General features: G+C 46.5%; 1 protein-coding gene across 1 annotated transcript in view; it reads left to right on the plus strand.

The window, feature by feature from the left end:
• Positions 1-27,965, plus strand: part of Manba (mannosidase beta) — a 92,553-nt gene that overhangs the window by 3,536 nt on the left and 61,052 nt on the right. The window contains exons 2-5 of the mRNA NM_001031655.2: positions 14,494-14,588; positions 17,252-17,357; positions 18,083-18,253; positions 24,475-24,598. Coding sequence (NP_001026825.1) covers positions 14,494-14,588; positions 17,252-17,357; positions 18,083-18,253; positions 24,475-24,598 — 496 coding nt within the window. The remainder of the gene's footprint in view (positions 1-14,493; positions 14,589-17,251; positions 17,358-18,082; positions 18,254-24,474; positions 24,599-27,965) is intronic.

The following is a 27,965-nucleotide window of genomic DNA, read 5'->3' on the forward strand; positions in this document are numbered from 1 at the left end:
TCCACTGTAAAGGAAAAGGGCAGAAGTGAGCTAGAAGACAACCTGACGTTCCTCACAGGTCTTATTAATAGTAAGCAGGACAGAGGACTAGGAGGCTGAGAGTGCTGGAGGAAGTTGAGTTCAAAGGTCAGCCAAAGTGTAAGAACAAATGGAACCGTTTGTCTTTATTCTACACACGGTGACACACTGTCGAGGGTGTTGGCTTGGAGAAGCGTAGTTCTTGTAGTGGATCCAATAGAAATGGCTCCCACGGATACATGTGTTTGAAGGCTTGGAAATAAGGAGTTGGCACTATTAGGACGGGTGGCCTTGTTGGAGAAGATGTGGCCTTGTTGAAGTGTGTCATTGTGGAGGCTGTCTCATATGCTCAAGCTACGGCTAGTATGACACACCGTCTCCTTCTGCTACCTGAGACCAAGATATAGAACCCTCAGCTCCTGCATCATGTTTGCCTGTGTGCCACCGTGCTTCCCGCCATGGCAATAATGGTCTAAATCTCTGAAGCTCTAAGTCAGCCCCAGTGAAATGTTTCCCTTTATAAGAGTTGCCTTGGGCTGGAGAGATGGCTCAGTGGTTAAGGGCACTGACTGCTCTTCCAAAGGTCCTGAGTTCAAATCCCAGCAACTACCTGGTGGCTCACAACATCTGTAACTAGATCTGATGCCCTCTTCTGGTGTGTCTGAAGACAACTACAGTGTACTTATAAATAATAAATAAATAAATTAAAAAAAATAGTTGCCTTGGTCACGGTGTCTCTTCACAGCAATAAAACCCTATGAAAGATAGTTCTCCAGGGTGGTTTTACCATGTAAAAGGTCACTCCCCTGACTGCTGTGCACAGTGATGGAAGCCTGGAGTCCGCTGTGGTCTTGGGGGCCTGGAGATTTCTGTATTGGAACAAAGAAATGAAGAGAGTAGTTTTGTGGTTTGCTTTTTTTTTTTTCCATGTTTCCTTTTGCTCTGTGTGTGTGTGTGTGTGTGTGTGTGTGTGTGTGTGTGTGTGTGTCTGCAAACTCACAAAAGGTACATGTGTGGAGGTCAGAGAACCAGTTGTAGAAATGGGTCTTTTCCTGCCTATGTGGATCCCAGGAATCAAGCTCTCATGTGGTCAGGCTTGGCAGTCAGGACCTTTGCTCACTGAGTCACCTCCCTGACCCTCCCTGTTTCATTTTTCCAAGCAGGGTTTCACTCTGTAGCCCAGGTGAGCGAGCCTCTTGCTTTAGGCTCCCAAGTGCTGGGATTCTGGGTGTGTGCCAGCACAGCTTGAGTGACTGTGGGTGCACATGTCACCCGGAGGACCAGCAGTTGGGTGTGTGTGTGTGTGTGTGTGTGTGTGTGTGTGTGTGTGTGGACTGGAGGTGAGCGGTAGAAGACAAAGAGGAGCCGGAACTTGTATTTACAGAGAGGCTCTGTGACTAACCCTGGCTGTCTCACAACTGACTGTCTGAGGTGCCTGTGTAGAATGTCTAGCCCCTACGTGTATAGGAGTAAAGGAACTTTTCCTAATTTTTATCTAAATAAAGACCAATGGGGCTGGTGAGCTGGCCCAGAACTTGATTCTCTGTGAGCTGTAGGAGCAAACTCGATCTGTCAGGCTAAGTGTGGCCAGCACCTTCTGCCCGCTGAGCCGTTTCCCAGACCCAATCTTTTCTTGCCCGCCTCCTAGATTGCTATTTCTTTCTTCAGAGACAGCCACAATCCACACTTCCTTGTGAGTTCTCATTTGTAGAAAGACGTAGGTGTAGACCTTATACAGACTTGTCTGTACTAAGCTGTAAGTTGGTGAATCTCAGAGGGCTTTTCAGATCTCTGTGCATACAGGGATGCTAGCTCTCATGACCGGATGCTCACTCTGTGTCGGGAACAGCTCCGAGAAGTTTTACCTCCCCAGCCCTTGTGATCCTGAGAAACAGTTACCTTCTCCATCCCAGAGCAGGGTGGTGTGTGTGTGTGTGTGTGTGTGTGTGTGTGTGTATGTGTGTGTGTGTGTAAGAGGCGGTATTGGGGGTGGGAGGACAGACAGGCCTGCACAGACAGATTTCTTTCTAAGAAAAACGTATTGCATTTTTCTATATTGCAGCGGTGTGGGTGACATATCATGGGGCCACCTATGGAAGTCAGATGACAGCTTGTAGGAGTCAGAGTCAGTTCTCTCCTTCCACCGTGTAGGCCCTGAGGATTGAACTCAGGACGTCAGTCTCGACCGGAAGTGTCTTTATCCACTGAGCCTTCTTGCTGGCTCTGAACGCATGTTTTCTACCCTTCCCCTTTCCACAGGCAGTCTGGTTACGTTGTGGTAAGATTTAAAAAGTGGCGGAACTGGTTGTGCGTTCTCACTAGCGCAGAGCCGCGGGGAGCCGTGCGCTCAGCTGTTTCTCTGCCAGCAGCTTTCACACACTGTCCCCTTGGTGGGTAAAATCAAAGTTCCAGAAACTTGTAATCTAGCAATTAAATTTATATGTTAAGCAATCAATCCACAATACCTCCACAGAATAAATTCACTGCCAATTAATAAAGATAGAAACCGACCACCTAGACCACCTGGATCAGAATCATCTTCTGTCATCTTCATCTTGAGTCCTCTCCTTCCTAGACTCTTCCCTCGCCTACCCTTCCTTCTCATCCAATGATAGACTTTGCCTTATCCTGGACCCGCTTTGCTGTATAATGACATCATCCTACAGGTTAAGCCAGGAGTCAGATCATTAGAGGCTGATTAGCTCACAGGGTCTTCCATTGGCAGGCTTTATACTCCTGACCTCAGAGGCAGCAGCGGCCTTTGGAATTCTTCAGGGGCTCAGTACAACCCAATTCTGACCCTTCCAAACCCTTCATGGGCACCAGTATCAGAGTTCCCTGCTGCCCTACAGTCAGGGGTCTGACTTACATCCATGCGTCCTGTAGTCCCTTGAAGAAGAACCCTGAGCATACAGTGGTGGGCTAAGACAGTGCTTCGTGGTTTGCTCCCTGTTAAATTGAACTCACTTTGGTCAGAAAAAGATAGCAGGTCTCTTTGAATTGCAATTGCCTTGTCTGGGGTCAGCGGAAGTAGTATTTACAAATAGAAGGATTTTAGAGAAACCAAGTTCAGGCTGACTCATGGGCTGTACCCATGCACCTTGGTTAAAGGGAAGTAAGTAAAGGTTCTCGGGGTAAAGGCTATAAGTAAAGGTGACAGTTGATAATGGAGCCGCGGAACTTTGGAGAACACGGAACTTTCTGAGTAGACCTCGCTAATACCTTCATGTGGTTTGTCTTAGCTTAGCATCCCTTTGATATTACTTATTATAGAGTCCTTAGCACACGAAAGGGTATATGCACACGTGTATTTGTGATCTTTAAGTTTGTTTATTCATGTTTCTTTGAGTTTCTGTGTAATTCTGGCTGTCCTGGAACTCACTCCGTAGATCAGACTCAAACACACAGAGATCCACCTTCCTCTCCTGAGTGCTGGCATTAAAGCTGTGGGTCACTGCCACCAGGTTTCATTATCTTTTTAGATGTCTGTGTGTATGCCACCTCTGTGTGTGGCGCCCACAGAAGCCAGAGGAGAGCATCGGATCCCCTGGGGCTGGAGTTAATGTGACTGTGAGCTGCTAGATATGGGTGCCAGGAACCAAACTTGGATCCCCTGGAGGAGCAGCAAGTGCTCTTAACCACTGAGCCATCTCTCCAGCCCCTGAGGTGAGGTTTATGATTTTTAAACCCTAATGACTGAGTGAACACCCATGTGCTTCTGAGCCCACACATCTCTCTGAGGTCACCCGCCCACCTCCTGCCTTTCCCGCTGTGCCCACTGGCTTTGTGTCACCGTCACCAATACTTGAACTAACTACCTAGGCAACATGGAGGGCCCATTTGGCTCCTGGTTTCGTAGGCCTCAGTTTGTCTCACTTGGCTTTGCAGTTTGGGGCCTGTGGTGACACATGGTGTGCCATGTGTCTGTGTGTGGCAGAGCTGGTGTTCATGCGTGACAGAGAGGCTAAGGGGAAGAAGCAGAGGCTTCGAGGTTCCCCGCGCCTCTCTCTCTCCCTCTCCCTCTGACAGTGTTTTGCTCTCAAGGTGCTCTAGAATTCATTATGTAGCTCTGCCTGGCCTTTTGCTCATGGCGATCCTCCTGCCTTAGCTTCTCTGGTGCCAGAATTATAGACTTGTACCACCGCACCCAGCTTTGATTAATTCTCTCTCTCTCTCTCTCTCTCTCTCTCTCTCTCTCTCTCTCTCTCTCTCTCTTAAGTAGAATCTCGTTGCGCGGTTCAGGCTGGCCTGGAGCTCACGGTGTGGCCTTGAGCTTTGCTGTGATTTTCCTGCCTCAGCTTCTCTAGGTGCTGAGATTACAAACCTGGCTCGCTGCCGTAAGGGTGATAAATAGGAGTTACACATAACTTACTCAGACACTCGTTATTTGGCAAGGCTATCTCGTGGCTCTCAATTTACACTGACGCTGTAATTGCCAGTGGTGTTCCGCGGCACCGCCTGAGTACTGGGTCATGAATAGGCATGCGGGATTTCCCCGGGGTGACTCACTGTCCCACTGCTCAACAGCTGTTAGACTTTGAGCCTTGGATTCCGTGTTAGCGAATGGTAATCAGACCGGACCAGCAGGGTCACAAGCAGCGTCTTCTAGCTACCTTTTGGGTTTTAGGTTTCTTCCATTGTAAGCCGATAAGGCAGTGCATGTTTGATTCTGTTGGTGTGAGTGTCTACCTTAAAGGCTGGACTACATCAGCCCGAGGATTCCAGGGCTTGTTCAGCAGCTCAGCAGCCTGCTTGACTCTTTTTGGTCAAGAAAAAGGTGACCCCCAAGCTGTTGTTCATGTTAAGCAGGACTCAACGTTTTAATGTGGCTCAGAGCGGGTCAGCCAATCTGGAGCCAAATTAAGTGCCTGATTAGCATTTTATATATATATATATATATATATATATATATATATATATATATATGTATACACACACACACATATATATGTATGTATGTATATATATATATATATATATATATATATATATATATCCTCTGAACTTTTTTTCATAATACATTCCCTTATTAAGAACCAAAAGTGACTTTTCCTTTATGAGCCAATTTGGTGCGGATGTGAGGGGAGATTTAAGTCTGTACTCTATATGTCTATTTTTAAGTCTTTATTTCTTTATTTATTTTGAAAAAAATACAAGAGCACAAATCTACTTTTACTTATTTACTCTCCATTAGTTTAAATCCGGGATGGGTACAGCATCACACGGATTCTGTGTCCAGTGGCCTTTGCAGGAAGGTTGTTTCGGAATTTGGCACGGACCATGCCATCCCAACTCTATGGGCCCGAGTTACTTTACCCAGATCACTCTGGTTTTGTTTGGTTCACCTCCAGGAGTCCCTGTATTGTTTTTTGCTTTGTACACATAAGCACACCTCTTGCCTAAGTAGAACTCAGTTTCATCTCGGGCACAAACGCCTTCAATTTTAAGAAGAGCTGTGTGCTCTCTTTAGTTTCGGGGAGCATCGCTTGTAGCCAGCAAAAATGGCCGGGCACCACAGCCTTCCAGACATACTTGCGTTTTATTTTAGAAGTCCCGTTCCCAGCAGGCCTCCAAAGGAACCGAGATGGCGGAAAGACTTTTTCTTACTTTACTAAAGTTTCACATCGCACGCACACTTACTTGTTTATTTTGTATGAACGTGTTTGTGTTTGGGCATGTGGGCATCATGGTGCCTGTGTGGTGGTCAGAGGGCAGCTGCGGGCGGTGATTCTCGGCTTCTACCTCGTGGGTTCCATCAGATTGGACTCAGGTGGCTTGGCTAGACTGCAGGTGCCGTCACCCACTGGGCCATCTCACTGCTCTGAGTTTTGTTTAAGTAGCAGACAGACTAACAGGTTTGCTGTGGCTTGTTCCAGCCTGTTACATCACATGTGTTCTCTACTCTTCTGTCCCCCTTCCTACAGCTTCTTTCTCCTCGTGGGCCCCTTCCCACTTTCCTGGCTTCTGCACACTTTCTCCCACATACATACACCTATGTAAACATTAGGCACTACGATCTGCACATGGAAGGAAACTTGCAGGGTTTGGCTTTCTGAGCCCGGTTTGCCTTACCTGATTCAGTATTTCCCAGTCCCATCCATTTTGCTGCAACTTTAGTTTTTTCTTGACAGTTGGAACAAAATTCTATTGTGTATGTGTACCACATTTTAATTATCGACCCTCTGTTGATCGACATCTAGGCTGATTTGAGCTCTTTGATGTTGTGAATTGAGCGGCAATAGACAGAGATGTGCAGGAGCATGGGTACCTGGGTCAGCTGTGTTTAGCACGCTGACAAGATGCCACGGTGGTTCCCACAGAGGCTGCACCAGTCACATCCTCACCAGCAAGGCCCAAGAGTTCCTCTTCCTTACATCTTCATCAGCATTTCTTTCTCCCCCAATTGCTATCCTGATGATGTTTTAAAATTTAGGTATTCAGAGAGAAAGAAGAGGGATGGTGGAAGAGAGAGGAAAAGAGAAGGGGGGAGGGCATGAGAGAGGGGAAAGGGGAGAGGGAGGGGAAAGGGGAGAGGGAGGGGGAGGGGAAGGAGAGGGGGAGGAGGAATGGGAGGGGGAGGTATAGGGAAGAGAGGAAAAGAGAAGGAGGGAGGGCAAGAGAGAGGGGAAAGGGGAGAGGGAGGGGAAAGGGGAGAGGGAGGGGGAAGGGGAAGGGGAAGGAGAGGGGGAGGAGGAATGGAAGGGGGAGGTATAGGGAAGAGGGGAAAAGAGAAGGAGGGAGGGCAAGAGAGAGGGGAAAGGGGAGAGGGAGGGGAAAGGGGAGAGGGAGGGGGAAGGGGAAGGAGAGGGGGAGGAGGAATGGGAGGGGGAGGTATAGGGAAGAGAGGAAAAGAGAAGGGGGAGGGCAAGAGAGAGGAGGAAGGGAGAGGAGGAGGGGGAGGGATAGGGAAAAGAAAGCAAAAGGGGGAGGGGAGGGGGAGGGAGAGGGATGGGAGAAGAGAGAGGAAAAGGTAGGAGGGAGGGAAGGAGGAAGGAAGAGGGAGAGGGAGAGGGAGAGGGAGGGAGGGGGGAGAGAGAGAGAGAGAGAGAGAGAGAGAGAGAGAGAGAGAGAGAGAGAGAGAGAGATAAGTTTACACATGTGTGTGGCTAACCAAGCCACGGCCGTGTCGGGGTCAGAGGTCAGTTCTCTCCTCCCACTGTGGATTCTGGGAATTGGCCTTAGGTTTTCCAGTTTGAGCAGGCAAGCTTTTTTTTCACTTACTGAGTCATACCTCAAAGTACTTTTCATTTTTATCTCCATGATTACCAAGGAGGTTAAACACCTCTAAAAGATTTGCTACCTTTTTATATTTCTTCCTCCGAGAACTCATTGGCAACTGGAAGTTCTGGTTCTGGTTTAACTTTTGTAGTTCTCGCTCTACTCGGCTATTAGGCTTCCTCTGAAGTGTAACTGACAGAGGTCTTCTTCTGTTCTGTATGCTGTCTGCTCACTCTCTTCTGTTGCTATGCACAAGCCTTTTAGTTGGCACAGTGCTGCTTGTCAGGAATGAATAGGGTAACACCAGGCTCCTCACGAGAGTTCAAGCAGAGAGCTCTCTGTGGTAGGAACTTTTCTGGTTGCTCTGACTGAGAACCTGATACAAAGTGATTTAGGAGAATTTGTTCTGGAATTATGGTTTGTGAGAGCAGAGTCCGTGGGATAGGTGCAGGGCAGGTGTGGCAGAATTTATGGGGCAGCAGTGTGTGTCTGAGCATCCGCTCACATGGGCTGGCCAGGACTCAGAGAGCAGGGAACATGGTGGCTGGTCGTCTTTCTCCTTTTCCTCTTTTTATTCAGGCTGGAACCCCAGACCATGGCGTGGTGCCGTTCACATCCAGGGTGGCTCTTCTCTTCCCTGTTTGCGGGCCTCTCTCACAGTTTGCTTCACTAATGTCATAAATGGGTCATAGTTTAATCAAGTTGACAATCAAAATTCACCTTTATCACACTGACTCAGATAGTCTAGAATCTTCTATCTTTAAGAAAAACTCATTTATGTGGGCATCTATCAGTGCCCCTAGGCTTATTTGATTATCTATTTTGATATGTTTATCATAAGTGATTGTCTGGTCTGTTCAGAATCCATCCAAAATAATGGCCTTCCTAACTTTTCTGAATATAATGATTTTAATTTATTTGTTGAGAACACATTTTAATCATATCCATTCCCTACTCCGCTCTCCAGTTCCCCCGAGATGTTCTCCTCGACATGTCCATGTCCCAACTTCATATCTTTCTCCTCTTTGGTAAATAACCCACTGGATCCAGCAAGTGCTGCTTGTCCATGGGTGAGGGTGGGACACCCACTGTAGTCACACCCCAAGAGAAAGATGACTCTTTTTCTCTCAGAGGCCACTAACTACCATGAGCTTCTCAGCTAGCCCTGGGGTCTCTCCCTAATCCATGCTGGAATTTTGACCAGCAGGATTATGTTTGGGTCCTAATGATACTGCGGTGAGTTCATGAGTATAATGGTCGCAGTATGTCCAGAAAACAGCATTTTATAATACTCCATCCCTTCTAAAATGCTCCTTGATCCTTGGAGGAGGAGGAAAAAGGGGAGGAAGAGGAGGAGGAGGGGGAGGGGGAGGGGGAAGAGGAAGAGGAGGAGGAGAGGGAAGAGGAAGGGGAGGGAGAGGGAGGAGAGGAAGAGGAGGAGGGGAGAGAGAGGGGAGGGGGAGGGGAGGGGGAGGGGGAAGAGGAAGAGGAGGAGGAGAGGGGAGGAGGATGAGGATGAGGACGAGGAGGAAGAGGTTGTGGTGGTTTGATTCATTATCATCGCCATAGGTTCATATGCTTGAATACTTGGTCCCCAGTTGGTGGGACTGTTTGAGAAGGATTAGGAGGTGTGGCTTTGTTGACTGAGGTGTGCCAATTAAGGTGGCTTCAAAGTTTTAAAAGCCCACTCCACTCCCAGTGACTCTCACTCTCTGCTTCATGCTTATGGAAGATATAAGCCCTCAGCTACTGCTTCAGCGCTATGCCTTCCTGCTTGCCTGTCTGCCTGCCTGCTGCTGTGCTCCCCACCATGACGGTCTTGGAATCTAAACTCTGGAGCCATTAGCCCCAAATTAAATGTCTTCTTTTATAAGCTGCCTTGTTCCTGGTGTCTTATCACAACAGTAAGGAAGTAACCAGGACAGGGACTGATGTGAATGTCTGTTTAGGACTGAGCACTCAACAGTCAATTGTGCTCCACACTTTAGCCTGTTGGACATCTCAGCATTAATTCCTGACCGTTGCAAATAGAGGCTTCTGGGACCAAAGTTGAGGGCAGTACAAATCTGAATGTGTATGGCTTCTCCAGCCATGGCTTTCAACCAGGTTTTCAGTACCAGGCAGGCATTAAGTGACTTCTGCAGAACAGGCCTCAGAACCCAGTCAGAAAGCGGTTGCTTGCCTTCATAGCTGTCACACTGCTATTGCACCAGTGAGCTGTAATGAAGTAGCTAGTAAGCTGGCACTGCGAAGGAGGGAAAGGTGCTGATAAGGTCTGTTTCCTAATTGATTCTTGATTTGGTCAATAGAGAAGGTAGGAGCCAATTGTTGGGCAAAGGGCAAAGGTGGGAAGGGACTTTTCAGCTAGGTTTTGGAAGGAGAAGAAAGCAGCAGTCATGTACAGTTTTGGTGCCTCAGCCAACTGTTAACCAAGGAAGTTGACGGAGGCTGGCTGATATAGACAGGCTGATAACGTTAGGGCAAGAGATCCTTCACCCAGTCTGGGGCTATGGTCCATGGGCTCCATTTGCCACAGGATAACTGTGAGTGGATCCTAACACAGAATAGAAAATTTTACCTAAAACATGGAGGCATTATTGTGTGACTCATTTATTTGTAATTTGATTGCACGGTTCATGAATGCAAAGTTTGTAGATGTCAAAAAGATTATGTCAAAAGATGAAGATACCCGTGCGTCCAAAAGTGATCTTGGCTATCTGTGTCCATCCAAGTCCGTCCCAGTGACAGGGTGCTAAAAGACCTGTCCCTTGAGTTTTGGAGTGTTCTGTCCAGACCCCTCCAAAGCTTGGGGCTTTCTTACTTTTCTATTTCTCCCTGCCAGCTAGTACACCAACGTAGTGTTTTCTGTAAGCTGCACAAGTCACTGCCAGGTCATATTGTGACCAGGTCTGTTCAGGTTGGTGTTCTGTTTCCAGAAACTCAGCTACTCCCTGCCCTGTGGGTTCTGCAGCCCTTAGGTTTCTAAGAAGAGTTGGGAACAGAGTGCTTGCAAGGTGTTTATGGACACCAGAGAGCCAGGATGTAGACAGCAGGAATACCACACAAAGTGAAGTTGGAGACTCTGCCCTCTCAAGCCATTGTGGGTCAACTTTTCACTTCTTTAGTAAGTGGTTCAGGCATGGGGGGGGGGTTCCAGCATACAAAGTCTTGACACTAACACCTCAGAGGGCTGTATTCTGGCCCTGTGTGGCATCTGCTAGTGCCTGGAATGACAAGAGCTTTTTCCATTGTCTTCGTAGCTAAATTCTGCCACCTCCCCTACTGTGCAATAAACCTTATAGACTAGGTTTTTTTGTTTGTTTGTTTGTTTTGTTTTGTTTTGTTTTTAAGGTTGGAATGGGGCTGACAAGATGGCTCAGCGGGTAAATGTGTTTTCCTCTAAGGCTAATGACCTTGGTTCAATCCTTAAGACCCACAGAGTGGAAGGACACAGGATGGAGACCCAAGGCCTGCTGCTGGCCAGCTAGCTTTGGGGTGCAGCCTGTTGAAGTGGTTGGCTGAGCTGCCCTTACAGTTCACTAGTATTTTTTTTTTCATGATATTTTTTAACCATCTTGGTTTAAGTCCACAGGGCGGAGTTATAAATAGGGCTGAGGGAAGACATTTGGGCAAGTTAATAATTAGGCTTCTCTTCCAGCCTGAGTTCTTAAATATTTATTCTGTGTTTATTCACCAGGGCGGCCCAGAGAAGCAGAAAAGGAGGCAGCTTTTTCACACACCCTTTAACAGAGTCTCACCATTAAGCACAACTTAAAATACAAATCTGTTCTGTAGCTTTAAATCTCACGTTACAGGGTTGGGGATTTAGCTCAGTGGTAGAGCGCTTGCCTAGCAAGCGCAAGGCCCTGGGTTCGGTCCCCAGCTCCGGAAAAAAAAAAAAAGGAAAAAATATGTCATAAATCTCACGTTATGTTCTCCCGAGGCAGCTTATCAAACTACGCCATTTAGGAGCAGTGTGTCGTCGCAGATCAGAATCTTGACCCCAGTGTACTGCCCTGGAGACATTATAGGGCTTCTTCATGGGTGGGAACCCTGCTGTCCAGATGGCCATTACCAGTCAAACATGGCCAGTCGCTCTCATTTCAGAGGATCGTGGACAACACTGGCTTTTTTGTCTACTCTTGGAGTTACTGCCCCTGAGGAAATGACACCCAACTCTACCTTAGGGTTTCCATTGCTGTGATGAAACGCCATGACCAAAGCAACTTGGGGACGAAAGAGTTTCTTTTTTGGCTACACTTCTACATTACAGCTTATCAAAGGGAGTCAGGACTGGGACTCAGACGGGGCAGGAACCTGGAGGCGGGAGCTGATGCAGAGGCCATGGAGAAGTGCTGTGTACTGACTTCCTCACTGTGGCTTGCTCAGCTTGCTTTCTTATAGAACCCAGGACCAACAGCCCTGGCCCATTCCCCCCACAATGGGCTAGGCCCTCCTCTACCAACCACTAATGAGAAAATGCCTTACCACCTAGTCTTATATCGCTGTCTTCTCCCTTGAGCTTTCTTCCTTTTTGTTTGTTTTATTTTTTGAGACAGGGTCTCACCGCATGTCTGGCTGCCCTGGAACCCATGTAGACCAGGCTAGCCTCAAACTCACAGAGATCTACCTGCTGCTTCCCAAGTACTCTGATTAAGGTGTACAGCACCACACCTGGCTGAAGTTCCCTCCTTTCAGATGACTCTAACATGTGTCAAGTTGACATAAACTAGTCAGCATACACGTCCCGGGTCACAGTTCATTGAGGCAAGCTAAGACAGGAACTGAGGCAGAAGAGTTGGAGGAATGCCACTTACTGGTTTGGTCCTCAAGTCTCCCGCAGCCTGCTTTCTCATATAAGCAGGACCACCTGTCAGCATAGCATGGCCCACAGTGGGCTGGGCACTCCCACATCAATTCTTTTCTTTTCTTTTTTTTAAAGATTCATTTATTATATATGACTACACTGTAGCTGTCTTCAGACACACCAGAAAAGAGCATCAGATCCCATTACAGATGGTTGTGAACCACCATTGGTTGCTGGGATTTGAACTTAGGATCTCTGGAAGAGCAGTTAGTGCTCTTAACCATTGAGCCATCTCTCCAGCCCCCCATATCCATTCTTAATCAAGACAGAACTCCACACACCTTCCTAAAGGCCACTCTGATTGAGGCATTTCTCACTCGCGATCCCTTCTTCCTGGATCTGACTAAGTTTGTGTGAGTTTTTATGTACCACGCGTCTTCAGGAACCTACAGAGGCAAGAAGAGGGTGTTGTGTCTCCTGGAGCTGGAGTCACAAGTGGTTGGGAGCCACCCAGTGTGGGTCCTAGGAACCCAATTTGGGACCTCTGCAAGAGCAGTAAGAGCTAAAACAATTAGTGATTAGCTTGGATACTAGACTTACATAAATCGTTTCTCTTTGTATTATAGTCGGGGTGAGTGTGCTATCCGGAATGCCAACAGCCCATGCACAGGCCTGCAAAGCTTGACTCATTCAGAAAATGGTTAGGATTCAAAGTTTTATTTTATTTGCATTAGTGTGTGTGTGTGTGTGTGTGTGTGTGTGTGTGTGTGTGTGTGTGCTCAGTGCGGCCAGAAGAGGACATTGGACCCCTTGGAAATGATTGTGACAGATGATTGTGAGCCACCAGTTGAGCGCTGGGAATCAATTCCTGGTCCTTTGGAAATGCGACAAGTGCCCTTAGCTGCTGGGCTACTCTCCAGGCACTGTTCCACTCAGCTTTTATGGGGTTGCTGGGGAATCAAACTGAGATCCTTTTACCTTTGCTGCAAGTGCTCTGCCTCATGCGCCAAAGCCACAGTAACTCTTTTGTCAGCGCTTGGCCCTTGGCTGACCGCCACACAGGAGCGAGCCCACGGGCTGCAGTTTGCTAATGTGGATAATACAGGGAAGCCGACTCTTACGAGTCTGGCAGTGAGTGTACCGCCTGTGAGGTCTCTACTTATCCCCGATCAGTGCTCACCTAGAGGGCATAGTGAAAAGTAGGTTGGAAATGCTAAGGACTCCAAGGAATGGGAGTTTTGCTGAACTTTGGGCAGTAGAAGGCAGGAGATGTGCTGCCCCCTGGAGGCTACCTGGCGTAGTGGCAGCAGTGAGCAAAAACTGGTCCGTGGGAGAGAAAGGAGACTTGTCCCAGTGCTTTCAGATTTTATTTACCGCCAGTACTTTGGAGGTTCCGTGTTTGGCTTAGAAGAGGCAGCCCGGGCTACTGAGGCCGTTCAGTGGGTGAAGGTGCTTGCTTCCAGGCCTGATGGCTGAGTTCAGTCCTCGGATCCCACACAACGGAAATGCGTAACTGGTTCTCCCATGATGTCCTCTGACCCCCAGAGGTGCGTTGCCCGGCTAAGTAAGGTCCAAGTCTATCAATGTCCAGATAGCCTTCTGAGCTCTCACAAAATAGTGGACTCTTTACCAGCAGGGCTTCTCGTTCTCTGGCCTTGTCTGGGCACTTCAACCCCCACCTCCCTACCTCTATCTGTGGAATGTCCGGTAGCCTCGGTTAGATTACAGGGTCAGCTTCCTTTCTCCCTAAGATAAGAACTGAATCAGCAAGCACCTGAGATTCCTGGAATGCCTCCCTATGCTAATGACGTATCTCAGTATGTTAACCTTCAGCCAATGACCTTTGCCCATCCGGATATTCCTATTCCTTTCCCCAAAACTACCTAACCCTTGATTCACCCTAATAACGTTGGTTGGCCTCCGCGAAACTGATCCAGGAATGACTTCATTTTCCTTTGTGCTCACAGGCCTTCCAAAACCCTGTTCGTCGACTCTGCACCCTTCATCCACGTGGGCGGGTGGCCGATGGCCCTGGGGAGAAGGGAGACCCTCAGTGGTATATGCATGAGCATACCCACACATATAAATAAATCTATAATAAAAAACAATCAATACAAAGGGAGACGGTATCTGTCTCCAGACAGGTTCTCTGATGATGAGCACTGTTTGGACCTCAGAGGTCTTTCATTTCACATACATTGTTGGACATTTTCTCCCACATCCTTGTTAATTAACAGCACTGGGCATTGCACTCAGGGCCTTGCACATCCCACCACTGGGCTCTCTGCAGCCTCTGGTCCTGAGCCCACATTCTTGGTGTTAATGATCTGACTTTCCCAGGCCAAGAGTTCATTACTTTTTAGGTGATCAATAGCCAGTGTTTGTCTGCTATTTTATTTATTTTTTAGCATATTTGGCCATCTTCCATAACGTTTATCTTGTACCAACAGGATCCTTACTACAGATTTAATGACCTGAACTACAGATGGATTTCCTTAGATAACTGGACCTACAGCACAGAATTTAAAATCCCCTTTAATCGCAGGTGTGTATATGTTTAGACATACTATATTACATATGCTATGCACATATAAATGATACTATATATACTATATTTTATATACGATGCACATATTTACTGTACTGCAACAAGAGTTTCATTTATGCTTTATGTCTGCTTAGGTTGTAGTGGAGTTAGATCAGATTAAACCCAAAGTGACTGTGTAATTCATGTTTCGTTTTATGTGTGAGGATGGGGCCACTGCTCATCAGTCATGACATTAGGGTATAATTGCTCCAGTGGCTGGCTATACTGGTCACCTAAATCCCATCAGTTCTTTTATATAAATGTCCTGGACCTCCCAAGGATCTAGGAGAATGTATTGATTGGCAGTATGTTTTGTGAAGTTATTGTGTGTGTGTGTGTGTGTGTGTGTGTGTGTGTGTTCATCTCTAAAGGTAAGATGCCAGGTGATTTAATCAATTACTTCCCACTTTGCTTTTTGAGGCAGGGTCTCCCTCTGGACTTTGCATTCTCCAATTTTCTAGACTGGCCAATGAGTCAAAAGGATTCTCCTGTCTCTGCCTCCCCAGTTCTGGGAGTATAGGCAAAGCTGCTGTATCCCTGTGGGTCTGTAAACTGAACTCAGACTCTTATGCTTGCCATGAAAAAGCACCTTACTGACCAAGTTATCTTCACAGGCTCCCTGACCACCACTGCGTGTGTGTGTGCGTGTGTGTGTGTGTGTGTGTGTGTGTGTGTGTGTGTGTAGGGATGGCTCTCGGATCTGAGCCCTGAACCTTAGCATTGAAGCACTTTCCCCAGATCTATATGCTATACAACCATTGATACTGTTAATCCTGAGATTCTCTGGAGAAAAACCAATTCCACCATTTTGGGCCACATTTGAAGCAAGCTTTATTAAATATTAAGGACTGACCAAGATATGCACTTTGGTCAAGACCATTCCCTGTAATTTCCATGCTGAATGGCCCTGACACACATGTTGCAGGGGTTTATAAAGACAAACCCATAGCCCATCATACTTTCCCATGAGGCTTTTGTAATATTACAAGAACTACAACTCCCAGCATGCCAGGAGGTTACCTGGTCCTTGGGCAGGGGAAGCTTACAGGTTAATTTTGATATTACAAAACTATGACCTTAACCTTATTCTACATCATGTGGCCATAAAGAAAAGTACAAGTGTTGCTTTCAGTAGTGTTCTGTTATCATAAGAAAATATTTCTGGGTGAAGCAGAATGTAAACAAGTATACAAGCCACCATTACTACTAAATTTAAATAATTGTCTGATATATATTTTTTTTGGTTATTATCTCTTTAAAAATCTAAAGCCAAAGGATAGGGTTAAAAAAAAAAACCTGTTTAGTGTGCAAACCCTCGGTGCTGAAAGAAGCCAGAATATTATGATCAATATACTAGGAGATCCACACCACACTGTGGTCTGTCTGCTGATGCAAGCTACTGTGGGTCATGCTTTTGTTTCCAGATAGCACTGAAAATATTCTGTTGGCTGTTTTCTCAGTCTCTGCTCTGTTTTTGTCCCTGCACATCTTGTAGACAGGGCACATTTTGAGTGGGAGGTTTTGTGGGTGGGTTGCTGTCCTTTTTTAAATAGTTATTGGGGGAGGACTCAGCTCCCTGTGGGTGTTACCCTAGGTGGTCCTGTATTGTATAAACAGGCAGAGTGAGCAAGCAAGCCCTGGGGAGCAAGCCAGTAAGCAGCATTCTTCTGCTTCAGCTCCTGCCTCCAGGTTCCTGCCTTGAGAGCCTGCCTTGGCTTCTCTCAATGTTGGAGTGTGACCTAAGTTGTAAGCTGAGATTGCTCCCGTCCCCAAGTCACTTTCGGTTGTGGCATATTTTTTTCATCAATAGAGACCCTAATTAAATTAACCACCATCCATTACTCACTAATTGTCACTTCCTGTTCCCATCCAGTGCTCCTATCCCAGCTTAGGCAGCCAGTAACTAACTCTCTTTCCCTCTGTGTAGATGGGATGTAGCGCCATTAACTGATGGAGCGCATTAGAGACACCGATCCATTGTCCAGGCTTCCTCTGCTTAAACAACCCCAGTTCATCAGTATCTTAGTGTTCATCATGACATAGTTCCTTGTTATTGCTGAGAATATCCACTTCTTTGACTTCTTATTCACTTGTTTCTCATTCTCTTCTTTCTTCCATGATAAGCCTCTGTTAGCCCTTGTCCAATAGATCAAGACATTTCTGTTTGATTCCTGTGTATTTTAGACTTGAATGCCATCCAGATTACAGACTTCAAATTCCCTTGTAAAGCTGAACAGAGTACTGAGCTCAGAATTCTCCATCATTGACACTAAGTGGTGGCTAATGTGTGGCCTTGGATTCAATAGTTTTGTGGAAATGTTTTCTGTGTTACCTAAGAACTCTGAAATAACTGGGAGAACCAACTCATTTGGAAATCATATTTTGCCCTCTTGATTTTAAGGCAAAGCTTTGACTGACACATTATAGGAACAAATGAGTTGGGTTACCCAAAGAAATTACAGTTATGCCAAACCCATACTCCTAAAATTTGATGGCTTTAATGTTAAGGGTGTATGTTTTCCTGTGAAATCTTTTCTTTGTGAGTTCTTAACGGATGATAGCAACTTACATGAGTTAATGTTTTATATACCACATTTTAAAAATCTTTTATTGTCTCTTAGTGAATGGCAGAAGGTAAAGTTGATTTTTGACGGAGTCGATACAGTTGCAGAAATCCTGTTCAATAATGTCACTATTGGGAAGACAGACAACATGTTCACCAGATATGTGAGTACACGAGTCCAGATTCAAGAGAACGAGCGTGCTCTTAGGCTCCTCGTGTGAATAGGGAAGGGCCGTTGCGTAGTTTGCCATGGGTCAAATACAAGGCCTTTGAAACACTGGTGAGTTCCTGGGCTTCTCAGGTGTCCTGTTTGACAGGATGTTAGAAGCAGTGCAAATCCCAGGCTGGTTCTGTGGGCCTTGAGGAAGGAAATTACAGCTTTGCTGTTCACTTCTCAGTGGTCTGGTATCCACACTCATGGGAAATGACAAGTGACAGACAATTTTAAGAGGAAATATGTTCTGAAGTTGTATTTCCCTTCTGTTTCAAGGGTGTCCTTTGGAAGACAAAAATAACTTATGACTTAGAAATACACATTGCATTTCAGTGGGTCAGGTGCCTAGGAAACTTTGGCAGCTCAAGGGCACGTGCAGAAGCCTCAGCAGATGTTCCAAGGCTGAAGATACTTTCTGTCCTGAATATTTCTCTAGGACCATATTTCTGTCAGTAAAAATAGGAGAAGCCTAGAAACCCACGCTTGGTCAGGAGGTTGGAGGTATAACTAGAAGTGTCCACTAAGTTCTCTTTCAGAGGGATTCCTTCTGTTAACGAGGCTAGCTCTAGATTTGGCGATTGTGGGTATCTTCCATGTGGTCTACCTTTATCTAAAATGTTATACACAAGACTAGGTCTTCCTCATGGATCTGTATCTTCTTCCTCTGTACTTCAGAGCTTTGACGTCACCAATGTGGTCAAAGACGTGAACTCCCTAAAGCTGCGGTTCCAGTCAGCAGTGCAGTATGCTGAGTGTCAGAGCAAAGCTCACACTCAATACCGGGTGCCCCCAGAGTGCCCCCCAGTGGAACAGAAGGGTGAATGCCACGTCAACTTCATCCGAAAGGTAATCCTCCTTCAAATGTGTGTGAGCCGCAGCTTTGCCCCTGTCAGACTTGAAGGTTTGAAAACAAGATTTTCTGAATTCTTGTGGCAGACCCTCATTCTTCTAGGTTTTCTTCCTGAAGCATGTTTCAGAATTTAGGTACACACACACACACACACACACACACACACACACACACACACACAGTGGATAACAGACCTTGATGTTATATCCTAGGTTGGCCTAGAACTTACTATGTTGTTAAAAGAGGCAATCTCTTGGTTTAGCCTCCCAAGTCTCGGGATTACTGGCATGAACCACCATGGCTGGCGGATAATAGGACTTTATAAATTATTGTATTATTATTTCAGGCAGGGACTCCTCCAGCCCTGGTGGGTTTCAAACTTGCTATGTAGCCGAGGATGACCTCCAATTTCCAATCCGCCCCCATCTCTCTGCAGAGTGCAGAGTTTAAGGTGGGCACAATCATGCCTGGTTTTATGAGGTCCTGAGGAGAAAACCCAAGGCTCGGTGTATGTTAGGCAGAGCCCCGGGCTAACTCTTCCAACTGAGTTACAGTCCCATTTCTGTAAGTTAATTTATAACATTTATATTTATCAAAGCTGTTACCAGATGTGAAAACTTATTAGTGATTCCTGTGAGTAGCATCCTGCTGGAAAGAAATATGTTCTCAGGTGTGTGTTGTCATACACACCTCAACTCTAGCATTTGGGAGGCAGAGGAGGTAGATCTGCATGAGTTCAAGGCCAGCCTGGTCTACAGAGTGAGTTCCAGGACAGCCAGAGCTACACAGAGAAACATCCCACACCACCCCCGCTAAAACAAAAAGAAAAAGAAAAAAAATTTTTTTCTGAGATGTTCTCATATTTTACTGCTAGGATCTTAAACGGCAGAATGGGAAGGTATAACCCACAAATGATTTTTCCTTGAGGTTTATTCTCTTCTACAGTCCTTGAACATATACTACTATGTAATTATTGCATTATAATTGTATGTAACGTTTAGGTTTTGTTTGGTTGATTTTATTTTTTGTTTTGTTTTTGAGGCAGTGTCTCACTAGTAGCCCTGGCTAGCCTAGAACTCATCCTGTAGACCAGGCTGGCTTTGAACTCATAGAGATCTTCCTGCCTCTGATTCCAGAGCTCTGGAAGACATTTAGTTTTTAAGAAGAAAATGTTGCTCTTCTTCATCAAGTGTTTGGCCCTTCTATATTTTCCACATCAATGTAAATCCTCTCTTGTCTCTGCTTCCTTCTCTGCTCGGCACGATGGTCGCCTCCATCTTTTCTACTCCCCTCCTCCCATCTTGTCAGTCACCTACTCATCACCATGGCAACATGCTGAGTGGAACAGATTGGCTGGGGGCGGAGCATCTCTTTTGGTTTTCAGTTTCAAAGGAGTTCAGTCGGTGCTGTCTGGCTCTGCGCGCCTGCGGTGAGGTAGAACATCAAGGCAGAAGGGAGTGCAGGACAAAGCTGCTTTCGTCATGGCATCCTGGAAGCAGAGGGATACCGAGGGAGTGACTGAGATTGGGGGTACCCTCAAGGGCATGGCATCAGTGATCTGTTCACTCCAACAGGGCCCCACATTCTAGTTCCTGCCATTTTCTAGGCAACCTTTGTTCTTTGAATCTGGGTCCTGTCACTTCTTGCACAGCATGTTGCCCTAGTCACCCAACTGGCATTCCCACAACTCCATTGGCTTTCTTTCAACTAGTTATCCATGGTGCAGCTGGCATGGTCTCCTCGGACAAAAATAACCACAGCATCCCTTTACGTAAAACAGAAACGGACTTCCGAGTCCACACGAACTGAGGAAGTCCATACCAACTGATAGGACTAGTTATGCTTTTCAAAGTTTATCATTTTCAACAGCTTGGCACCAGCAGTAGGCTAATGCCCAAGGCTCCTAGCTCAGTCTTCGCCCCACCTCCTCCTGTTTGAAGCAGGCTGCATCCTGATGGTATTTGCACACGCATTTCCTCTGACAGAGCCCTTCCACTTCCTTTCAACGTGGAAGAAAGAGGCCCCCCTCCCTGCGCATGCGCAAGAGAAGCATCTTACTTTTTGTCCTGTGGAGGAACTCAGGGCCTTGTGTATACTTAAGCAAGCGCTCCACCACTGAGTCACATCCTCAGCTTAAAAGTTTTTTCTTCTGCTTTCTTTTCTTCGGAAAACTTGTGTAGATACTTGACCCTGCCTCCCTGCTTCTAGCTCCCTATTTCCGTTATAAAGCTCACCATGCATGTATTATTCCTCCGGTGCCCAACTTCCTTGCTCGTTTGTGAGCATCACGAGTAGGATCCATTACTGTGCTGTGTGTTGATGTATCCCAGCCTGAGTCACAGGGTGTCACTCGCACTTTCTGAGTCAGTGAAAATCCTCATTGGCTGAGGGAACCGAGTGATTTGAAGCTTGATGGGGGTGTTGAATATTTTGCTCTCTCCTTGCCTGCTGTCTTACTTAGGGTTATCATTGTTGCAGTGAAACACCACGACCAAAAGCATCTTGGGGAGGAAAGGGTTTATTTCACTCACGGTTCCATGTAACAGTTCATCATCAAAAGCAGTGAGAGCGGGAACTCAAGCAGGGCAGGAACCCGGAGGCAGGAGCTGATGCAGAGGCCGTGGAGGGGTGCTGCTTACTGGCTTGCTCAGCCCACGTTTTTGTAGAACCCAGGACCACCAGCCCAGGGATGGAACCAGCCACAATGGGCCGGGCCCTCCCACATACTCACTAATTAAGAAAATGCCCTACTTTCTTGTCTGTATAAGTTAGTCTTACTGAGGCGCCTTGTCAATTGAGGTTTCCTCCTGTCAGATGACTTAGCTTAGGTCAAGTTGCCATAAAACTAGCCAGCACACCCCACACGGCCAGCAGAAGATCCGAACCTATCTATGTGTTTACAAATGTTCTGTGAGGCTCCTTGGGATCGGTTTCATTTCAGATATGAAAATCTGACAGTTAAGCGGTGAGTTTAGACAGGCATAGGTGCCAGGGAGAACTCTAGTTGTTCGTCTTGCTTTTTCTTAATATTTATTTATTTTAATTACAATATAATTACATCATTTCCCTCCTCCTGTGTTTTCTCTCTCCAGCCCTACCCTGTTCCCCTCTTACTCCCTTTAAAATCTATGGCTCCTTTTTCCTTGATCATCGTTGTATGTGTGCATATAAAAATGCATAAACACATAGGTACAGCTTGCTGCGTCTGTTTAACTCTGCTTTTGTGTACATGATTTCAGGGCTGAGCACTCGGTGTCCTTCATCCAGTTATGATCTCTTTCCTGGGGAAGGTGAATTCTCCCTCTCTCTGCAGTCCCTCGAAGGCTGTTGTCCTTTGCTTAGGGGTGGGGACCCTGTGAAAATGTTCCCACTCACACCTATTGGTCTTTCATTGTCTAGGTCTTGTTTAGGGCGCCATATTGTCACTGTCATGGTCTCATGGATACAGGGTCCCAGCGGACTTGCCGATCTTCTAGCTCTTACAGTTTTGCCACCACCTCTTCCTTAATATCCCCCGGGCCACAGGTTTCAGAGCCATGCTGTGGGTGCCCTCATTGTGACTGGGAATCCTATGGTCAGATGATTTCTGTATTTTGACTGGTTGTCATTTTCTGAGATGGTCTCTGTCTGCTGCGAAGAGAAGCTTCTCTGGTGAGGGGTGAGAGCCACACTCTTGTTTTTCTCTGTAGTAGAAACATATTTATCTGACACAAATTTCTTCTGACACAAATACAGAGCGAAGGAAATAATACTTCAGTGAGAGCAGTTTCGCCAGATCCTCTGTACAGACAGACGCCCCCATTCCCAAGTTCAGGGTGCTTCTTTTCCCCCCTCAACTTTCCAAAGCTGAACTCACAATGTCATAGATTTTATTATCTTGGAAATATTTTTTATTCTTAAGAAGTAAAAAAAAAATTCTGCTTGATAGGATTTTTTTTTATTATTATTAAATTTCTGGTTTTCTTAAATTAAACCTTTAGATTAGCACACAAAGGCTTCATTATGGCAGCTCAGACACTGGTGGCTTTCTGGTTTGTGCTCAGTTGTCCCCTCCCCCACTGCCCTCACTGTCCCCCCAGCCTGGTCCCCAGCCCTGTTGTGGCTGGTCCCCTCCCCCAACCAGATAGTCTCCTCCCTTCTGTTTCTTCTATCTCTTATATTCTATTACTTTTTCCCTCCCACTCCCTTGAGAAGTTAATCTTCACAGAATCATTTCTTACTGTTTGAATCTGAACCTTTGTAACTTCATAGCTGGAATTTTTTTTTTTTTTTTTTAGTGTCATGGTTCTCAGACAGGTTGCCTGCAGACAAAATTAGGTCTCTCAGATAACTAGCGGCCTGAGTCTGAAGTCTGAAGTGATTATTTGTGTGTGTGTGTGTGTGTGTGTGTGTGTGTGTGTTTGTGTGTATGCGCCTGCTATTCCTTTTTTCCCCTCTCTGTGTAGCCTTGGCTGCCCTGGAACTCACTGAAAACTATGTATACCAGGCTGGCCTAGAACTTGCAGAGCTTCATTTCTGCTAGGATTAAAGGCAAATGCCACCACTGGTTTGTGTTTGGTATTCCTGAACGAGGACTTTTGAGTTCATACTTAACGAGGTAGGGAATAAGGCTAGCTTGTTTGTTTGTTTGTTTGTTTTTAAAAAAAACATGTTAATAATATCTTTATCTTCCAATGAAGCTTCTCATTCATCAAGTTGTAAACATTTTACACAGGAGTGGTTAGGCACAGCAGTATTTTGGAGAGCTTCAGAGAAAGTCAACATTTGCGGGGTGGGGTAGCCCCTGCTTGTAGTCCTAGAATTTTCAGGCCTGGGCAGGAGGAGCACAGGATTAGAGCTAGCCTGGGTTTCACAGTGGTACTTGAAAAGCAAGACACAAAGTAAATAAATAAATAAATAAGTAAATAAATAAATAAATAGCAGTGCTCTGATATAGTAGGCTTTTGAAGAATGAATGTGAAATAAGGCATGGCTAGATTTTATGTTCTTCTTGATAAATTTAACTACAGCACTAAGGTCGGCATTTTGGTTATAATAATAATAATCTGTATAGCAAATAATAATAATAATAGTAATAATAATAACAACAATGTATAGGAAACTAAGCCTGTGTGTCTCAGCCTAAGTACAGTTTGGCCAAGGCACCTGTAGCTCAGGACCTTTTAATCAAGCCATCACCTCGGCCTGACCTGGGGCTGACAAGAGCTCTGGGCTCACATGGCTGTTGAGGAAGTTTAGATCTACTGCCCAAATCTCTCCGCAGGCCTCCCACAGCACTGCTCCAGGACACAGCAGCTGCCTTCTCTCTTGGCCGAGAGAGAGCACGGGACAGGGCCCCAGACAGAAGGGCCGGTCATCTATAACCCAATTTTGGAAATGACATCACCTCTGCCATATTCTATTCATAGGAAGTGGTTCTCTTTATCTAGCACATGCGCAAAGGAGCACAGGAGGGCATGGACGCTAGAAGGGAGACTCTGAGCTGTGTGTGCTGTGACACCCACCCGTGCATGCGCGCGCGCGCGCACACACACACACACACACACACACACACACACACACACACACATGCGTGCGCGTTTGACACCCAAACACAGTCAGGAGGTGAACTGTGTTCCCTAAATTCTCATGCTGAAGCTTTAACAACCCCTCTACTCGAGAACCTCAGAATGTAACTGTAACGGTATTGAAGTCCTGGTCAAGGTGACTAAGCTAAACAAGGTGTTTAGAGTAAGGAATTGTGGACAGCAGAGGAAGGGATGGGGAGGTGTGGATGGACAGGAAGCACAGAAATGACCAAGGTAGCCATCTGCAAACACATTTCAGCTGGTGAAGCCCCGCCCCCTCCAGCCCAGTGCTTTGCTGTGTGATCATTTGTAAACTGGTGTGCGAGTGTATATGGAATAATATCTTAAAGGCAGAATCTTTCCCTTTTCACTAACTTTTCACTTAGCATGTATTGTAACATTTTCGTACACAGGTATCTTTTTTTTTTTTTTTTTTGGTTCTTTTTTTCGGAGCTGGGGACCGAACCCAGGGCCTTGCGCTTCCTAGGTAAGCACTCTACCACTGAGCTAAATCCCCAGCCCCCGTACACAGGTATCTTATCCTGCGCTCTTATAGGCGACTCCCCCTGAAAAGGTTTTTTCTCCCCTAATGTTCAATTTTTCAAGTAACTAGAACATACCTCTTTTTTTTTCCTTCCCTAAAATTCCAGGAGCAGTGCTCCTTCAGCTGGGACTGGGGGCCTTCCTTTCCCTCTCAAGGAATCTGGAAAGACGTTAGAATCGAAGCCTATAACATCGCTCATCTGGATCACCTGACATTTTTGCCATTGTATGGTAAGTCAAGATTTGCAATCTCTTGAAAAATGTCTCTTTTTTAAATTACAAAAGGTGAGCTTATAATTTGGAATGTAAGTATATTCTTTAGAAACTTCTTAAAATAATGCAGCATAGCCCATTTATAACAGTGCGAAACACATGTGAATGGTTCGTCATGAAAACTTACATCACAGACCAGGCCTGTAGGTAGATACCTGCTAAAAATTTTTTTTGGGGGGGGGGGGAGAAAACCCAACAGGAAAGGAAGGAAAGAGAGGGAAGGATGGTCGGTTTGCTTTCGCTTGCTCTCATGCAGTCATGGGGCTGCCTCACACCTGAGACAGACTCCTGGTCTAGCTACCCTTCCCCACCCACTCCTTGCTGGAATGGCCCCACTGTCAGAGCTGTTTCTGTTGTCAGTTTCCTTTCACACTGATTTTTTTCTTAATGTTGTATTGATGCTGTGCATTTATTTGTTTCTAAATGTATTTTACATGAGCATGTATATGGTGTGGGGAACTCCTGCTTTATCACGCTGTAATCTATTTCCTTGAGGTAGGGTCTCTTAGTAAAACTGGAGCTACGGAGGCAGCCGGCAAACCCCAGCCCTCATCCTGTCTCCACCCTGCCCCCAGCACTGGAGTTGCTCACACCCAGCTTTTTCTGTAGGTGCTGGCCCGGAGCTCAGGTCTCTGGCTTTGCACAGCAAGGGCTCATCCAGCGAGCCATCTCTCCAGCCTGCTTGTGGACTTACTGAGCTGAGCTGCTGGTCTCTGTTTAGTGCTTAAGACGCATCCAGCAACTCAGAGGCTCTCCTCTCTTGCCCTGTCCACATGGAGATGCTTGCCTCAGCCTCGGGCCCCTCCTTTGTTCTAGAGGGCCTGCCTAAGAGTGGAGAAATGGGCTGTTCTCTCAGCCTGACTGTGGCCTGCCTGGTGTACAGCTGCTCTTGACCAAGCCTTCATCTGGGAAATAGAATGTAAAAACACACAAGAATTTGTCAGTCTTATTAGCAGTTGTTGATGTCATCTGTCTGTTCCTTTAGTTTCTACTTTGTGTTCGTTTTTGACTCCCTTCCCCTTAAGATGCCAGCGTCTTCCCTTAAAAGAATTTCATTTATATTAGGCTGTGTGACATGTCTCTCTTCTTGCTCTCTCACTGGCTTGTCCTTATTTTGTGCGGATTCTGCCCTACGTGTTTTGCTTTCAGTTCGGTTTTGAGGATTTCCTCTAAATAGGGAAGGAGCTCTGCTGGTTGGTGAGTCAGGGCACGGGGCTGCGTCAATCAGCGGCGAGCCTGCCCCTCTGGCCAGTTTAGCTGGCAGCTTCCTGACAATCGTCTGCTTGAATCTGTCCTGTACTTCTGATGCGAGTGTGGGAAAATGCATGGTGTTGGAGTTTGCTCGTTCCGTGACCCAGAGGTCATAGCACCCTGTCCTCCACCTTCTTTAGATGCCCAGGACCAGGGTTCCCTCTAGCCTCTCAATTTCTAGTTCAGGAGTGCAGAGCACGGGAAGGTGCCTGAGAGGGAGTCAATGGGAAAAAGTCAATCAAGGCAGCTACCTTGGAACAACAGCCTTTCCTGCCCAGGAGATGAACCACCCTCCTCTTACACAAGCAATGGTCACGGATTGCAGACCAACCCATGCCTACCTGACCGTTCCCACCTCCGTGTTAGTTCTTAAGCGCTGGATGCCCCTCTCCCTCTCTCCCTGGCGCACAGACGTGGAGGCCAGAAGACAGCCCGGGGTGCCCTTCCTTGCTTTTCATTCCATCCGTCTCCTTTACACGTGTGAGCGTCTAGCCTGCGTATGTGTATATGTAGCACACGTGTATGAGGGGCCTGAGTTCAGAGGAGGGTGCTGGATACGCTGGAACCGGAGACCTCCAAGTTCCTTCTGCCTCTAATTTCCCATGATCCTCTCCTTTTGTTTACAAATCAGATATCTAGTCGCCACCTTGGGAGAGTTGGGGAAGAGCTCGGTTTCTCTTGAAGCCACACACCGTATGGCAAATAAAGACATTGTTGCCTGAGACTTTATTATAGCAGACACGAGCTAAAGCAAGGCTTGGGATATTATTTCAAATGTTTATTGAGAGGGTATAACATCCCCTGGAGCAGGAGAGAACAGGGATGACCTGACTGACATGTGTGTGGGAATGTAGTTCTAGTCCTCTGGAAGAGCAGCAAGCACCGTTAACCACTGAGCCATCTAAAGCCCCATAGAACAATGGTTTGAGAGTGCATCCTCCGAAGCATATTGCTAGACTTGATGAACTCAACCAACTTCTCCCCAACCCTCCCCCAGCCCCGGTTCTCTTTATGTTTGGTGTGCTTTTTGAGAAGGGGGTGTCACAAAACTCAGACTGCTCTTTTACTCAGTGAGTGGCAGAAGATGACGGTGACCTCCAGAAGTCCCTGCCCGTACTGCCCAAGTGCTGGGACCACCATTGTGCTCCACCAGCTTTTTTTTTTTCAATAGTCAGATGAGTAAAGCTTCTTCTTTCTTTTAAAAAGAATACATTCTATCCATTCATGTGATGGCTGTGTGTGCACAGGTGCCTGCTTGCTGGCGTTTGGCGGGGCAACAGGATCAGCTGTGGGAATTGATTCTTTCCTTCTACCGCGTGTGGGGCCTGGGGAGAGAACCCAGGTCACCAGGCTACCTGGCAGTTGCCTTTACCTGCTGAGCTAACTCTTCTGTTTCTTTCTTGCCATCCAGATAAAGATGTGGACTCTATTATAATACAAAAGCTGGAAATCTCTGGAGAATTCCTTCACCCAATCCCCCCACTTCTCTTTTGAGGCAGGGTTTCTCTACGGAACCCTGGCTGTCCTGGAACTAACTAACTCTCTCCTCTCTCTCTCTCTCTCTTCTCTCTCTCTCTCTCTCTCTCTCTCTCTCTCTCTCTCTCTCTCTCTCTCTCTCTCCCTCCCTCCTCCTCCTCTTCCTTCTCTTCCTCCTGCTCCTCCTCTTCCCTCCCCTTCTCTTTCCCTCCCCTCCCCTCTCTAGACCAGGCTGGCCTTCAACTCACAGAGCTCTGAGTGCCTTTGCTTCCCGAGTGCTGGGATTAATGTGTATGGCTATTCCCTGCCAGTGGAGACTTTCTTGACACTCCAAGCTGGAGAAACCTAGGACTTCACACACACTGGGCAAGCATGTGTTGCTTAGTTACGTCCTCCACCTTTCCTGAGAGGATTTTTTTTAGTCAGATGTGTAGCACACATACTAGGGACTCTTTGACCCTTTGAATGGGGTACGTCTGCTTTGTATTACTACGACTCTCCATCCCAGCTAGACATGAGGTTTTCCTTTCCTTCCCTTCTCTTTTCTTCCCTCCTTCCTTTCAAGAACCTACATGAGAGAGCATGAGCTGGCCTTGGG

The sequence above is a fragment of the Rattus norvegicus genome, chromosome 2 (assembly GCF_036323735.1).
Source record: "Rattus norvegicus strain BN/NHsdMcwi chromosome 2, GRCr8, whole genome shotgun sequence".
In the NCBI taxonomy this organism is placed as follows: Eukaryota; Metazoa; Chordata; class Mammalia; order Rodentia; family Muridae; genus Rattus; species Rattus norvegicus.